This window comes from Coenobita brevimanus, chromosome 56 (assembly GCF_032717465.1).
Source record: "Coenobita brevimanus isolate Jiangsu-jjx chromosome 56, ASM3271746v2, whole genome shotgun sequence".
Lineage (NCBI taxonomy): Eukaryota > Metazoa > Arthropoda > Malacostraca > Decapoda > Coenobitidae > Coenobita > Coenobita brevimanus.
Window position 1 is genome coordinate 38,418,713 of NC_137009.1, and position 17,513 is coordinate 38,436,225.

At 46.4% G+C, this 17,513-nt stretch overlaps 1 protein-coding gene across 2 annotated transcripts in view; it reads right to left on the reverse strand.

Annotated features, from left to right (window-relative positions):
- LOC145401615 (uncharacterized) overlaps positions 1–6,153 on the reverse strand; it is a 32,774-nt gene extending 26,621 nt beyond the window's left edge. For both annotated transcript variants that reach the window (XM_080273808.1, XM_080273807.1), the window contains exon 1: positions 796–6,153. In XM_080273808.1, the coding sequence (XP_080129934.1) occupies positions 796–6,087 (5,292 nt within the window). In that variant the 5' untranslated portion in view covers positions 6,088–6,153. The remainder of the gene's footprint in view (positions 1–795) is intronic.
- Between the last annotated feature and the right edge of the window lie 11,360 nt (positions 6,154–17,513).

A 17,513-nucleotide genomic window follows, 5' to 3' on the forward strand; every position in this document is an offset into this window, starting at 1 on the left:
GCTATGTTCTCCCCACACCAGCAAACTGAGCCATCCCCACATCACGAGCTAGAAAGACAATATACGGCCCACCCTATACGCTATTCTTGCTGCTACCAGGCATTTTACATAGACTGGGAGAGTGCATTACTACAGTGCATTTACCCTAACCTGACAAAGATCTCTAACCCCTTTCAGCTCAGTTGATGGCCAGGTGTAGTCAGACTGGAGGGCAGATTTGACTGATAACCGAAGAGACTCATTCCTACCCCACAGCTAAGGCCAATCAAATTCAAAACAATGATGATTCAATATTAAAGCTGAGTGATCCAGTTCCCTTACATGAAAATAAACTGACTATTGTGACAAAATTAATGAAGGCCATGCAACATCTTTCTAAGCTTAAGCATTCTCTCCACGACTGAATAAAACTGGACTGGACATGGCAAGAATAACGTTAAGTAATATATGTAATATATACCAGTGACATAAATACCTGTACTACAACCTCTTTCACGCTCTCTCTCAGCTAGTACTCTGGTAAATGGTAATTAGTTTTACAGGTAGCAAAAGGCCTTTTACAAGCAATTTTTCTGTAAAATATTGTGAACCTCAAAGCAAAAAAGAACATCACATACAGTACGAAGACATATACCAAGGACTTTCTGTAGTCAAAAAGACATCACCATATTGAAGGGGTTAAACCAATCTGCCAGTCTGACTCAGGTGATGATCAGTGCAAGCGTAAAAAGTGGTGATCAAAAAAACCATCAGGCATGGAAAAGTTGAACAAAGTTACAATGAAGTTCCTCTTACCTTGCGACTCTCCTGTGACTGATCGGAGGTTGACTCTCTCCGCTGTGACCGTTTCTTGAGTTTTGCCATGTCTGGAGGTGACGAGGATTCCACTACTTGGCCCTCCACCACCTGTGGGAACTGTCGCTTGGTCAGTGTCAGCCCCTCAATGAAGTATGGCCCGTAGAGGTCTCCAAGTTGCTTCGCGTGGCTGTAGTTCTTGCAGAAGGAACAGTACCAGGTTGTATCCTTGGAGAATGCATCGTAGTTATTGTGTAGCGTGCTGTTGTACCCCACTTTAGCTGTCTTCTGTCTGGCCTCAATCTTACAGTAAAATTGGATACTACTCTTGCGCATGGTCCTCTCCTGCTCATCCTCGTTTGGAGCATTTATGATTATTTCCCTCGTGCGGGACTTGTCTAGCCGCACTACAGGCCCCCGACGCTCTGTGCTCTCCCCCTTCTTCTTCCCTTCCTCCCCTGCCTTCTTCTTCGTCCCTCCATCAAATTCATCCTGTCTTGGCTTACTCTTGACTTTGCCCTTGTGAAGTTTGCCCTTTTTCGAGTCTTTCCCCTTCTTGCCATTCTTTTTGCTCTTAGGCTTGGCTGATCCCCCCTTATTAGTGCACCTATGAGCAGCACAGAGAGAATCAGCCTCCCCTTCAAGCGAACCTCCCATGCCTGCTGCCTCCTCATCACTGGTTTCGTCATGTTCATCCTCACCATCTTCCTTCCCATCTGTGTCTGGTCCATCATCACTCTCTGCCGTGCTATCTAGGTTTTCTATATCCTTGGGCACATAGTCCTCATCTTCACTCTCCTCATCCTCCATATTCAGGAGCATTAACAAGTCATTCATCTCATTCTCATCCATGTTCCTTGGAGGACGAGAGGATCGCTTAGGCCGCTTATCAGCATAGCTCTCCTGCCCTTCTTCGCCCCCACTACCTCCAGGCTGGGGTATGCTTGAAGCCGTCTCCTCCAAGAACTTTGCGATATTTTCCACCGTTTCAGCATCAACGTCCATGTCTATCGCGCCCTGGGGGACCTCTAAATTGTCTGGTGTGATGGGTGGCTGGGGCAAACAGGCATTATCTAATTCATTAGCCACACCCCCCACCGCTGCCACGTCCACCATATTATCACACACGCTAGCTGCCGCGTCACTCACATTAGTCTGCCCAGGGTTCACTGCACTCGACGTTTCCTGAGTTAACAGATTTGTGCCACTTTCCTGGGGCTTAAACATAAATACATCATTATCACCACCACTGTGGGTCCTAAGCTGCGAGTCATGGCAATCCACCGTTACATTTCCCTCACATTCAGACACTGCACCAGTACCCCCCTGCACCACTTTCTCATCCTGAACCTCTGCCTTTGCATCCAGGCTCTCAAACTTGTGTTCCTGAGTCCTTACTGCATCGGGCATTTCACTCTTGGATTCAGACTTAACAACATCAAACTTGTTAGTGTCCTGTTTGGCACTGGCACTGGCCCTGCGCGTTCTAAGTCTCCTGCCCCCATGAGATTCCGCCTCCTGGGTTATCACAGATGAACTTTCCTCCGAGGTGCCCTGGGTCACGTGATCTATATCAGCTTTGTTATTGATAACGGCCACAGGGCTGACCTGAGATGCCTCGACCGGCTCAAGGGTCTTCCTTCCTCGGCCTTTGCGTTGCAGGTGCTCACATCTGACTCTCGAAGGGTCACCGGAAGAAGCAGTCAGAAGCATGTCATCGCTTGGTTGCCCTCCAAGTTCCATGTCCTGCTTCCCTGCCACTTCTGCCTGCCTCTCTGTCACTTCTGCCTGACTCCCTGCCACCTCTGCTTGCCTCCCTGCCACCTCTGCTTGCCTCCCTGCCACATCTACCTCTGGGATGCCACCCAGGCCAAATGCGTCGTCAGGTACACTTTGATACTGTTTGGTTTCATGTGGAAGCACATTGGTTACGCCTCTAGTGGATTTCTTCTTATACGCTCCTTTCTTTGGGTATTTTGGCCCCTTCTTCTTCTTTCTCTTAGTTTTCCCTTTGGGAGTTTTGGGTTTTGTGCTGGGTTTCTTTGCAGGAGGGGTAGCCATCTCTGCTTCCAAGACCGAGTTGCTCAGCCCAGAGTGTTCTACTTCTGCCTGGCTCTGCTCTACGCCACCCTCCAAGCCCTGGGGTTGCGTAGGCATCTCCTCTACTTCTGGCAGTGTCTGTGTAAGGCTGCTGGGGTCTGGCTGAGCTGGGGGAGCCTTATCCTGTGTTTCCTCAGAGGTGCTTTGGTCTCCTATGCCCCTCAGGGCCCTCTTGCGTGCCCTTGTCCCAGGAGACCCCAGCATGTCTCCTGGGGTTGAGTTTCCCATTGATGTCTCCATTTTCTCCTCACCTAATGCTGTGGAGGGGGAACTGGAGGAAGCAACTGTGGATATATCTACCCCTGAGTATGGTATTGTGGAAGCCGGGGTATCTTGAGGTGGGGCAAAGTGAGTGGGACCTGGGACAGGTGTGGTGGGAGGTGGAGGAGGGGTGACAGCAGGGGTGCAGACAGTGGTGTTAGTGGTATAGGTGGTGCTAGTGGAGTAAGTGGCACCAGAGGAATATGCTGTGGTGAAGGGAACAGCTGAGGTGAAGGGGGTAACAGTAGTGGGAGGGGGAGAGGGGGAACTGGAAGTTGTAGGGGTTGTGGCAGTCACTGGGATGGGTGTAAATGATGAGGGAGAGATTGTGGTTGAGGGGATGGATACGGATGTGGTGGTGGAAGGTGTTGGTGTGGTAGGTGTGGTGGTAGTGGTGGAGGTGGGAATGGATGTCATCTCCTGCCCAGCCTCCAGACCCCTGATCCTACGGCTGCTCCTCCTGGGGGAGATCATGATATCCATTCGCCCAGAATCATTGTCCCCCATGGATGTCATCTCACTCTGTCCGTCCAAATGGTCTGCCACAATCTCCCTTGAATGGTCTGCCATGGCCTCCCCTCTTGAACATTCCTGTAGGAGGGTCTGAGTGACTGGGGCAGAGGGATCTGGTGGTGTCCTTGTGAGATCTCTATTGGGGGAGGAAAGGTCCTGAGCAGAATCCTTGCACCGGTCACCCACAGGGCTGCGTGTGCTGGAAAAGAACTTGGGTGACCTGGGGGACTTGGCAGACTCTCGCGGTCGGGGACTGAGGCTAGATTTGGCCAGGTCGTGAGGGGACTTTGAGTTCTTCCTGGGACTGTAGCCTTTCTTCCTCCCTCGCTTTCCCTTCCTTCCCCGTCCCACTCCATCGCTGTCAGTGTCGTTGAAATCATAAACATCTGGGCTGCACGGTGCAGCTGTGATGGGTGGGGGACCGGGGACCCTTAGATCAGGCTCGGCAATTTCCACATGTAGTGGCTCAGTCAACCCCAGTGCCTCTGCTCCTCTCCCTCGGCCCCGCCCCACCACCCTGGGGTTGCCCCGGCCCCTGCGACTCCCTGTTGGAGAGTTATGACAATATTTCCCGGGGGAATCTTCCTGCAGTGGGATGGGCGACACTTGAGGCTCTGGTAGGGATGGGGCAGAGGTGCGCTCCGGGCTGGGGTTGATATCGCGTCCCCGCCGACCCTTCTTCTTCTGTGGGGCGGAGTCCAGGCTGGAGTCCTCATTCATCTCCAGCACAGGGTCAGTGCCATCCTCAGCGTAGGACACAGCACGCTTCTGCCGGGTGCGCCTCTTGTTATCCCCACCGGGGTCCTCCGTCCCAGCCTCGACCACTCCTATATCGCCATCACCACTTTCACTTTCAGATTTTCTCTTCTTGCCGGGCTTTCTGGGACCATCCAGGGAATCGTGGCTCCCATTGAGATAGTCTCGCTCACTGGCCTTGTGCCCGGGGTGACCCACACCTCCAGCCAGATTGTTTACCATCCCACCCCGCCCTCGCTCCAAGTCCTCGCATAAACCACCCACTCCATTAACTGGAGGGGCATCTGGGGCCAGGGCAGGGCTGGGGCTTAAGGTTCGAGGGGTGAGGCTCTCTGGCCCCATGGCCTCAACACTCTCCATACCCATCCCCATCTGATCATCCGGCACCCCATCCATGGCACTATTGTTACTATTGGTGGGTGGAGGGGTGGGGGTGGCAGACACTGGGTGGTCGGGTGGAAGATAGCGCGGGGAGCATCGACGTTTCTTGACTGGCCCACTGCTGCCCTCACCACCAGGGGGCGTCTGTACCCGCCCCATCTCCAGGTCAGGCAAGCAGGGTGGGGCTATAGACTGGGAGAGAGGGCGGGGTGACTCCACAGGGCTTGGGGTGTGCCTGAGGCTGGGCTCCATCAGATCCGTACGCACCTGCAGCTGGGGCTGCAGTGGGGGCTGGCTGGGTGGCTGGGCAGGGGGCTGTGGTGGGGGCTGCGGGGGGACCTGGTGCGGTGGGGGTTCCTTGTGGGCCACCTGCATTAACTGGGCAGTGTTGAGGTGGGCTGCCAAGAAGGGGTGGGCCAGGGCATGGCTCATGGCCTGACTCATGGTGGGACCTCCCGGTGGGAAGGGCTCCCGGGGTGGCAGGCGATGGGCGGGGTCAGCAGGTGAGTTGCTGCGCAGGGAGTCATGCGGCGAGCCACGGTCCAGCACTGGGGGTCGGCTCACCAACACATCATAGCCCTGAGAGTCCTCAGAACTGGAATCTCCACCTCCACCTGGCCCGGGGTCAGACTGGGCAGCGACGGGGTAGATAACACTCTGACGACGTGGCTGCTCCTGCTTACGGCGGTGGCGGGCACGCTGGTCACCCTCACTCTCACTGCCGCTGTGGCCCCGCCTGGCCTCACTCCCTGCATCCATGCTCTCATTACTGTCCCCGGCCTTTACCGACCCACACACCACCTCCTGTGATGGCGCTGGTGGTGCATGGGCTGACAGAGGACGTGGCCGGCCTGGGGAAGGCAGGTCGGCCTTCCTATCATGTGGTGAGCCCTGCTGTGACCGATGAAGGGCCACACCCTCCCCATTCAGGCCAGCAGTGGCGGCGGTGACCAGGGCAGCGGCCTGGTGCTGAGGCAGCCCCTGGTGATGCTGCAAGTGCCCCTGGTGGCCACGGCGGGCACTCTGCTGCTGGGGCTGCTGCTGCTGTGGTGGTGGCTGCTGGTGGTGATGCTGCTGCTGGGGCTGCTGCTGGTGATGGTGGGAGGGCATGGGTGGGGCGGGGTGCAGAGTGGCAGCACCTGGCAGGGCACCCAGGGCGGCAGCAGCAGCAGCATACTGCCGGGCAGCCAGGAAACTGCGGTAGACTGTAGCCGGGTCACCACCACCCCCTGCCACCAGCTGCTGCAGGGAGGCCAGGGCAGACCCCACCCCTGGGGCCATGCCAGGGGGTAGTGGTGGAGTGGCTTTAGTCTCGCCCTTGCTGGGCACTCGCCGACCTTCACTGCGGCTCTCACCCCGCCCCTCACCACGCCCCTCCACCTGACTGTCCCCGTAGCCACCATAGCCATACAGGCGCATGTCACCACCACCACCTGTGGACAAAACTAATCCGTTTGAACCTGTCTCAAACATTATACTATACATTAACCTACATTCTATTCCATCCCATACTATTTTGTACAAAACACTAATACATCTCACACTACTACAATACATTTAATACAGGACACAACACACAGCAGCTACACAGCCTTCACCCAGCTGTGTGCTGTAAGGGTCCAGGATGAGGTCATTCAGTGATTCACCCAACAGGCATTATGGCAGCAATAACTTCTTACTTTCTCTACAACCTGTACAAATTTGGGGGATAAAGAATACTACCTATGCACTGTCATGGTTTCACAGCCCTTATACAGTACTCGTTTAAATGGAAGTGTGACATTCTATCTATCGCAAGCCGCATTCATCTTGGAAGGGGTGGCCACATATGAATTCCTCTGTGTCATCCTGTCCCTCATCAGCAAGCTGCCATCTCTTCAACTCACACCCCTTTCTCTCATATACCTCTCTACCTCATCCCTTGAACTCATTCATCTTATACTGAAATTGTAGAAACTGTGAGGATAAGTGTTTCATCTCAACTTGTACTGTCAGACTGAAATTAACACAACAGTTATAATTCGGACCATGTACTCGCAAATCTCTCTCTCCCTCTCTCTCTCACACACACACACACACACACACACACATTAAAGGGGGGTGTCAGTCTTGCCCAGTACGAGATATCAATATGAAACTAGCAGCTTCAGAACAATACTCTTTTCATCTTAGCTTGCACTGGATTTTTGTCCTTTTGCAACTTACTTCACATACCAGAACCTCAATAGCAAAGTATGATAATGCTACGGCTCTACATCATTTCCACAGCACTTCTTCATGACTAGCATCATATTTTTGCATGAATCTGTTGTCTCAAACCAGTATTCTGGATAGAGATGGCAATTTCAGGACAAGTTGAAGTAAAAAGAGCAAGGCAACGTTAACCATCTGGCCAGAAACAAGGAAAGAGAAAGTGAAGGAACGTGGGAATTATCAACAGCCTGTCCAGTGAAATGCCACAAACACATGATAAAAACAAGACACAGAGACTACCATAGCACAGATAACACACAGATAAGAGAGGCTGGCAGATAATCAAAAGGCATGATGTGGTTGAAGTAATAGCTGTCGGTGTACTAGTAATAGTACTACTAGCAGGAGTAACTGCAACCTGAGACTCATCTGAAATATGAACCAGGTGGACTGTGGACTTAAACCGCCATCATCCTGCAGTCCACCACTCCCCATTCAGGTGACAGGGAGATGAGGGATGGTTGTAAAGACGGACAGAAGAATTGCTAAGTTATAACAATGCCACCATATTAGGTGTCCCTTGCCACCACCACCCACAATATAAATGTTGGGAGAAAATAAGTTTTGGCTTCACGATGATTCTCCTCAGGAATGAGCTGGGACAGAACTAAATATATACTTTTTCCAATAAACAGGATTTCTTATGTGGGTGTAACTTCATATGAACGATGCAGTGTGTAGTGCCAGAGAGGGATGCCTTCATGTGGTGGCACTGGGGAGTGGATGATGGAGCTGTCCAGTTAGCCTACACAAGCATCCCTCAGTCCCCTCCCTATCTCCTAAAGGATGATAGTGGACTGTGGAAGAAGGGCAACTTTGGCCTGCAATTCACCAGCTCCTTAGGTTGCAACTACTACTATTACTACTACTGCTACTACCACCACTATTACTACTACTACTACCATGACTACTACAACCATCACTACAATGGTACTACTACTACTACTACTACCATGACTACTATAACCATCACTACAATGGTACTACTACTACTACTACTCCCATTACTACTACTACTACTGTGCTACAACTTGGCTACTTCAACACTGTGATAGCAAGACAAACAGGACAGTGATATATCCCACCTTGCCAGGCTGAGGTGAAGGGAGGGTAGTTGTTGTACTGAAGTGTCCTGCTCAGCTCCCCCCAGAGTGCAGCATTGGCGGCCGCTGCCCCACCGTGGCCGCCACTGCCACCTCCACCCGCCCCACCACCCCCTCCACCACCCGCCCCGCCACCACCACCACCTTCTCTCCCACTTCGTTCACCACCACCACCACCATCATTAAAATCTGGAAAAAATGCCATGATGTAATTCCTTAAAGTATATTCTGATGCAATAAAACACTTGATATAACATTTGCAGAAGTTATTCTGTTGATCTATAGCTTTAAGCCTGTAAGAGTGGTCACAAACAAATCAACTCCATGTCACCCTGTCCTCTGCCGTCAGACTACCTTCTCTCCAACTCATATCCCCCTCTCTCATATACCAGTATCCCTTCCCATCCCTCCATCTCATCCTCAGTCTCTCCCTCCCCTCCTCCATCTCACTCACTCATGCACTTCTAGATAGTCTCTCACTCACCAGCTTCTCTATATGGCCAAACTATCTGAAAGTGTTACAGTATTTAGAAAAGCACACTGCATCAACTTAAACTATCTGTATTGATAAGGACTCCAACAACATAAGAGCAGAGGTTCATCCTAAGTCCAAACATCCATTTCCTGCACTAGACCATCCTTACTGCATTGATGGATAATACAAACCCCACACAACATACAGTTTATTACCACAAATTATGAACAAAAATACCATACCTATACTTACAAATTTATAATGAGGATTCTCTGTAATGGTAAGGCTTTCGTTAATTCCAAACATCAACTCCTTGTACTGGAATACACAAATCACCCTATTTACATCAATGACAGAATATGCATACACCATATGTCATACAGTCCATTACTCCACTGTACAAGATTTACCATTACACTTACTTGCAAACTGATTCAGGGCTGTAGCATACTGCGCAAAACTACGCTGTCTGTCACCCATCGTGTTTCCTGAAAGACCAACAAAACATTAGAAACTGTTACAATGAAAAGATTAACAAACTAACAATGAGGAGGAATACAGGTAACAGACAATACATCTGTAAGAGGCCATAGTCATGTGAAGTGGTATCATTATTAAACCCATTTACCTTTGGAAATTTCTCTATAAAATTTTCATCTATATCAAGAATAAGACCTGCAATGATTCCACCCCTTCAACTCCAACGTGGTGCTAGACAGGGATGCCTTAATGTGGTGGCAACAATATTACTGAGCTGCTCTGCTGCCAGGTTATACAAACCTCCTTCACTTCCCTCCCTATTCCCAAAATGAGGATGGTGGACTACACAAGGAAAGCACGTTTAGCCAGGAGTCCACCTGGTTCACGTTCAGTTAGGCCTGAGGTTGCACCTACTACTATTAACTATGAAGCCCTGCCTGTACTGAACACCCCCTGTAAACAAATCAAGCTTGAAACCTGAAGTGTGTGCACTGAGTGAAGACTTTGAATCTCTTCACCTCCTGTGATAGAGTGCAGGGAACTTTCATGTTATGGCCATGCAGTGGAGGAGTATACCCTGGCCAAAAAGAATTTTTTTTTTTTTTTTACAATTACAACTACTCCTAGCACATCTGTTTTATTACAAGACAGATCACTTGAAGGTCATGAATTAGACTCAATTTTCACTTGATGTTAAGAAGTCATATTTTTTTTTATACCAGTTGGCAGTAAAGCACAACTCAAATGTATTGGAATTAATTCAGATAGTATATACCGTACCATACACTGCCTACAGACTTAAATGAGGACTCTTAAATACCATACTTTAATCTGTTCTAGGAGCAATGAAAAGAAATACTTTTCATATCCAGCAGGTCACCACCCTCAAGCTTATCTTCAAAATGTAGGCTAATTAGAAAACCACCCGAATTACCAAACTCCTACCGCACTCTCACTACATCTGAATCACCTGACTTACCAAACTCCTACCTCACTCTCATTACGTACGGTGTATCATAACTAGGCCACTATACCACTATTTAGCAATGATAAGATATGCAGGTCAGGAGCACTACATTTTTCACACCGGTACTTAACCATGATACCAGGTACAGAAATGAAATACGTATATTGTACATGCATGCATACATACATACATACATACATTATATATATATATATATATATATATATATATATATATATATATATATATATATACAGTACATATACAGGTATACATACTGTACACACTCCTAATTCACTCTTTAAATCTGGTACTTATATAACTGCAAAAAATAAATAAATAAATAAATAAAATAATAATAATAACTGGATATTTTAACCTCACCAATAAGTGTCTGTAATTACCTAATGATTTTATGTAATATCCCTCCACTTCACATGAGGGTTAATGGACTAAGGGGTGAGGGAGGTCATCAATCATCATCATCACCACCACCATGCAATTTCCTAAGTCCACATGGGGAGGTGATCAAAAGTAAAAGAGGGCCCAGATTAAATCCTCCCCCTCTTGTGCTATAAAAAGTACAGAATACAGAATATCGTACATTAAAAAGAGTGTCCACGCCTCTCTCCTGTCCTATCAATATACAGTATTACCGGTATACCATCTCTATCTATCTATTTATCTGTAGCCCATGCAGGGAATAATTAAACAACCAATCCCAAATTACCCCATCTGAGGTGTATACTCCCGAGGCTACGATATTATAATCCAGTATATTTAAGGGTATATGACCAGCCTATCTCCCTGGTGGCATTATAAAAAAAAATAAATAAATAAATAAATAAATAAATAATCCCTTATTGGGGTCTGAACCTATTTTTTTTTCACTCCATCTGGGGTGTTCTATCCACTAACCATCATGCAGGGAATACATGGGTAAACCGTCCCTCTATCCCCAACGGCATAAAAATTTGAGGGGGAATCGAACCTGGTGTGTTGGTGTGACTGGAAAACGCTGGATCCCACCACATCCCACTGGTAGACAAATAAAAGGGACTTGTTTTATATGCAAATACATGCTCAGGTTACTGACACCAATTTCCAGGTCAACACACTGTCAATGGTGCAAATATAGTATAAATCAAGTCTCTTAAAGTGAAACTGTGTGCTGTGGTGTGAGAGGTGACACAGTGGTATATCAGAGGCACTGGACCAGTACATTATTCAAGTAGCTATTTGGGGGTAGCTAACTTGTTTCTTAAAAAGAAAGAACCAAAGGATGAATCTACAAAAATATTTCCCTCCCGCAAAAACTTGACCAAGGGGAATGCTGTATTCATTCATTTCAACATGCCTGGGTGCTGTATTTAAAAGACTGGTCACTGGCAGTGAGAAAGACTGAAGAAGACAGTTCCTGATTTGATTAGTCGCATAATCTTCCATGGTTACTGAGAAATATATAGCTATACAATCTGAATGTAAACAGTGCTATAAGGGTAAGGTGTAGCTAATGCAAAGTGGACAGCACCATATGTTGTGTGTCACCTGCATCAATACATGAATGGATGGTAAAAGGTCTCCACTATCTTAACTAAAAGTATTTTAATGTTGGGACCAGCAGTACCTACACTGTGCATAGTGAGGACAATTATTTTTCTATCAATCTATCTATAGCCAGATGACTTTATCCCAATCTCTGGAGGGGGTGCAGGGGGAAAAACAAAATCACCTCCACATCTCCACACTAACCCACCCATTCATCTCAAACACTTCACTCTCGCTCTTCCTTAAAACTAATACAAAACAATACTAATACAAAAACAATCCACTCTACCCTCACTGCAGCTTAAGCCATCTCTCACACCACAATCCACTTAGTCTCCTCACATACTTCACTCTCACTTTTCCTCAGTCATCATCATCATCATCATCATACAGTCCTCTTTTTCACACATAAGAACAGAGTGAGGTAGGGTTCAGACAGCATGAAAAAAAATGACAGAATAAGACAGTAAACAAAAATCTACCATATTCTATTAAGTAGGTCACACTCTCATTCACTCACCATACCAGTCAATGGAAACCTAACTCCCTTTCCTCAATACCAATACAAACCAACCACAACTCACAAAACAATCCACTCTACTCTCACTGTAAAGCTGCCTCTCACAAAACCCACTTCTTCACCTCAAGCACCTCTCTCACAACACAAACAAACCTTGACTTCCACATACTCTCTCATCAAAACACCTCTGGGAGTGCCCAAATGAAGTGGCACATGTTCCGCAATTGATTTAGTTCACATCCAGATAAGCCGGGGTCACAACAACGACAACACTAACAACCTCTCACACTTCTGCTGCTCAGTACTGAAAGAACAGTGAACAGGGAAATAATAGAGTGTACACATATCAGTGACTAGACTAAAACAACAATAATAACTGCAATAATAACAAACAAATATAATACATTTTGCCTGATGAATAATGAATGAATGAATGAATATACTGTATGCTTTATAAAGTGTTTCCTGTTAATCATTTTACACTGAAAAAATTGCCCACTGACCATACGAATTCCTATGGGTCAAAAAGACTCCCTCACACCCCTTCCTCTACATTATTTATTTTATGATATGGTATTAATATTCTCTAGTACCGGTATGCTATTTTGTACTGATATTAAAAGACATATGAAGCAGAAGGTACTGTACAAGTTAATATAAAGGTCCAACATAAAAAATAAATCTATGAAGAAGTGTTAAACAGCCTCCCAGCCCACTACAATATGATATCCACTGTACCAAAGCTGCCTGTATTATATTATATGTTCTTTGACGGCTAGCCCGACTGACCAACTACCAACCACTTACCACCTTGGCTAAAAGCTTTTACTTTCACTGCACACATTAACATAAACATGTGATGGTGACAGATACCAATGGGGACACACACACACACACACACACACACACACACACACACACACACCTGTGATACTGACTTGTTCTACAATAATGCAACATCACGCAACTGTCAACACCACATTACAAGCAGAGCAGAAGCTGGAGAGAGACTCCTTTATGTGGGGGCACTGATATAACCAGAAAGCCCCACATCCTGGTTATACACACATCCTATGGCTCTGTCCCTGTCCTCTATAAGGAGGATGGTGAACTGCAGGTGACTTCAGCCAGCAGTCCACTGGGTTCACATTCAGATGAGCCTAGAGTCACAACAACAAGCAAAGCATCACACACATCAGCACCATCACAGTTCATGCCCCTAGTAACACAATAGCATTAAATCTGTGATGCTGGCTTATTACATGTCAACACAGCACCACAGAACTGTCACAGCACACTTCCTAACAGCACAACACACTACAGCAGAGCAGCACTATGACAATATGCACAGCTAACATCAAACAACTAGTATTAAAACACCCGAAGTATTAAACCTGTGGTGCAGGCTTGTAACACATCAACACAGCATCACACAAATGTCACAGTACAGCACTTAACACAGCACCACATCAACACCTTGCAACACTGCACTATTGTATTAATGTCAAAACTGCAAAGACATTTGATCTGATACTGGTTAATGATACTGTATGAAGAACACAACACACTTGTCACACTATATCTGAACACAACATCACTCACTACAGAAGCAGCATAACACAACACACCACAACACTACACTCTAATGCTAACTACTGCCATGGAGTGCTAAAGAGGAACACCTTCACTGAAATAACCATGTGGCTCCACTGCCCTGCTATACAAATGTCCCTCAACTCCCTTCCCTATCACCTGAAAGATGGATAGTGAGCAACAGGAGAGCAACTTCAGCCTGCAGTCCACCATGGTCACATTCAGACAAGCCTGGGATTGCAACTACAGTACAGTATTACAAATATTGTGATACTTGTTTGTTACACTTCACCACCACACCATACAACTGCCACATCACATAAGTGTACACGGCATCACAGGGCAGAACAGCATCAGCATTAAACTCTAGCACTGCATAACACAGCAAGTCACACTAACATAACACAACACCAGTCATGCCATACTAACATAATATAGCACCTGTCATACTAACATAACAAAGCACCAGTCATACTAACATAACAGCTAGTCATACTAACATAACATAGCACAAGTCATACTAACATATGTCATACTAACATAACACAGCACCAGTCATACTAACAACACAGCACCAGTCATACTAACATAACACTGCACCAGTCATACTAACATAACACAGCACCAGTCATACTAACATAACACAGCACCAGTCATACTAACATAACACCAATCATACTAAACATAGCACCAGTCATACTAACACAATACCAATCATACTAACATAACACAGCACCAGTCATACTAACACAATACCAATCATACTAACATAACACAGCATCAGTCATACTAACATCACACCAGTCATACTAACAGCACCAGTCATACTAACATAACACCAATCATACTGACATAACAGCACCAGTCATATAACATAACACAGCACCAGTCATACTAACATAGGCTAACACAGCACCAGTCATACTAACATAGGCTAACACAGCACCAGTCATACTAACATAGCATACCATAGCCCCAACCATACTAACATAACATAGCACCAGTCATACTAACATAACATCAGTCACACTAACATAACATAGCACCTGTCATACTAACATAACATCAGTCACACTAACATAACATAGCACCTGTCATACTAACATAACATAGCACCAGTCATCCTAACATAATAGCACCAGTCATATTAACATAACACAGCACCAGTCATACTAACATAACAAAGCACCAGTCATACTAACATAACACAGCACCAGTCATATTAACATAACACAGCACCAGTCATATTAACATAACACAGCACCAGTCATACTAACATAACACAGCACCAGTCATACTAACTTTAACAGCACCAGTCATACTAACTTTAACAGCACCAGTCATACTAACATAACACAGCACCAGTCATATTAACATAACACAGCACCAGTCATACTAACAACACAGCACCAGTCATACTAACTTTAACAGCACCAGTCATACTAACATAACACAGCACCAGTCATACTAGCAACACAGCACCAGTCATACTAACATAACACAGCACCAGTCATACTAACAACACAGCACCAGTCATACTAACATAACACAGCACCAGTCATACTAACATAGCACAGCACCAGTCATACTAACATAACACAACACCAATCATACTAACAACACAGCACCAGTCATACTAACATAACACAGCACCAGTCATACTAACTTACCGGTACCGTAGCACCAGTCACACTAAAACATCCACATCATTCAAGTTGCGATGCTGTTTTTTCCATACATCCCACTGCAGCATAAAACACACTATAACAGCACAACTACCCACAACATGGCTTGTAACACCACAGCAATTTAAATGATTAAATATTTAAACTTGTGATGCTGGCTTGTAATGTCAACACAGCAAATCACCAACGGCATAACACAATATAGCAGCACCACAGAGTTTACAAGGCATGTATATACATTAACACAGCATCACATACCTAGCACAGCACAACCCAACCCAACATCACAGTCTACAGCACCACAGTCACAATTAAAACAGTGCATGACACAAGACCAGTCATACTAACACCCACATCATAAATTTCATATTGGTTAACTGTTACTGTCAACACAGCATCACACTTATCACAGCACATACCAAAACTGCATCACATTACAGCAGCACCATCACAATTACCTCATAACAGATGCTAACACACTCACATATAACCTACAGTGCTAGCTTATTATATGTCAACACAGCATCACATACCTATCACAGCACATCCCAACACAGCATCACACTAGGTTAGAGCAGCACCATCAGTCAAAACACAGCATCCATCACAGCTACAGAACACCCATGATGCTTTACTACCACACATCAACATCACACAACTAATACAACACATCCCAAAACAACATCACACACTATAGCAGCACATCTCTAAACAGCATCACACTAAAACAGCAATTATAATAGGTCTGTTATTATTTGGCAGAGATCCCTAACCCCTTTTAGTTCTGCTGATAGCCAAGTGGGACCAGAATGGAAGGTGGATTTGACTAGTAACCAAGGAGACTCCCACCTCAAAAGGCAAATTCATATAACAACACAGCATTCAAATTGTGGGAGTGACCTACTTCCATCAGATATAAACAGACTCTATTATTCTTAACACAGCAGCAGCTAAATGTTATAATGCCTAAAATACTGTAACTATAATACTGACTTATTAAATGGCAACACAACAGCACAGAACTATCACAGCACATAACACCAACACAGCACCACAGGGTCAAGTAGCAAAAGCACAAACACTGAACAGCAAAGCACATATTGTACTGAAACATCACAGCATTTAGCTAACAGTGTTGGTCTATTACATGTTAACACAGCACTACAGAAGAGTAACATTTGCTAACACAGCACCACAAGGTAACACAGGACTATCCCCAACAAAACAGCTTGTAGCACATCAACACACCCAATGCATTAGTTCTGTGATGCTGGCTTTATATGTCAACACAGCAATATCAAGAACTGTCACAGAATATTCTAACACACCATTATTCACTATATCACACTAAAATATTTCATAACACCACAGCAGTTATGATGTAATGTTGAAGAAATACACTTGTGATGCTGGCTTGTTACATGTCAACACAGCAGCACACAACTGTCACAGCACGTCCCTAACACAGCACACAAGGTCCAGCACAGCACACAGGGGCATCACAGCACCACAGCCACAACCCCAGCACCCCAAATATCATCCCAGAAGTGCTACAACACCCCAGCATCACCTATAAACACAACCCCCATCTCACCCCCCAACCCACTCCCAAATTCGTTCCACTCCACAACCCCACCCAAACCCCACTACCCCACAACTCCCTAGGCCCCTTTGTTAATGGGAGGGGGCGTGTCAGGGCTAAGGGGACGTGCTAAGGGGTAAAATAATGGTAATAAGGAAAGATGGGAGAAGTAGGCACATGGCCGCTGGTCGAGCCCGTTGCTACTGTCCTCTCCCTCCTGTCTTCCCAGGACCCTCACGCCCGCACCACGCCCACGTAACCCCTTCCACGCCCACACCTATATTTCCCATCCCGTTCCCCACCATTTCCACCATTCCATGTAAGTTCCAGGACCGCTTGAAGGAACTAATCAATACAGGACCGAGTCTGGGTGTTAGGGAGGCGAGGGGCGGCCGCTCCAGCCCTCCACAGCCCTTCACTCCACCCCTCCCAGCCCTTCACTCAGCCCTCTCCAGCCCTCACTCTCTCCGGCTTACCATGCGTACATTGTTCCTGGTCACC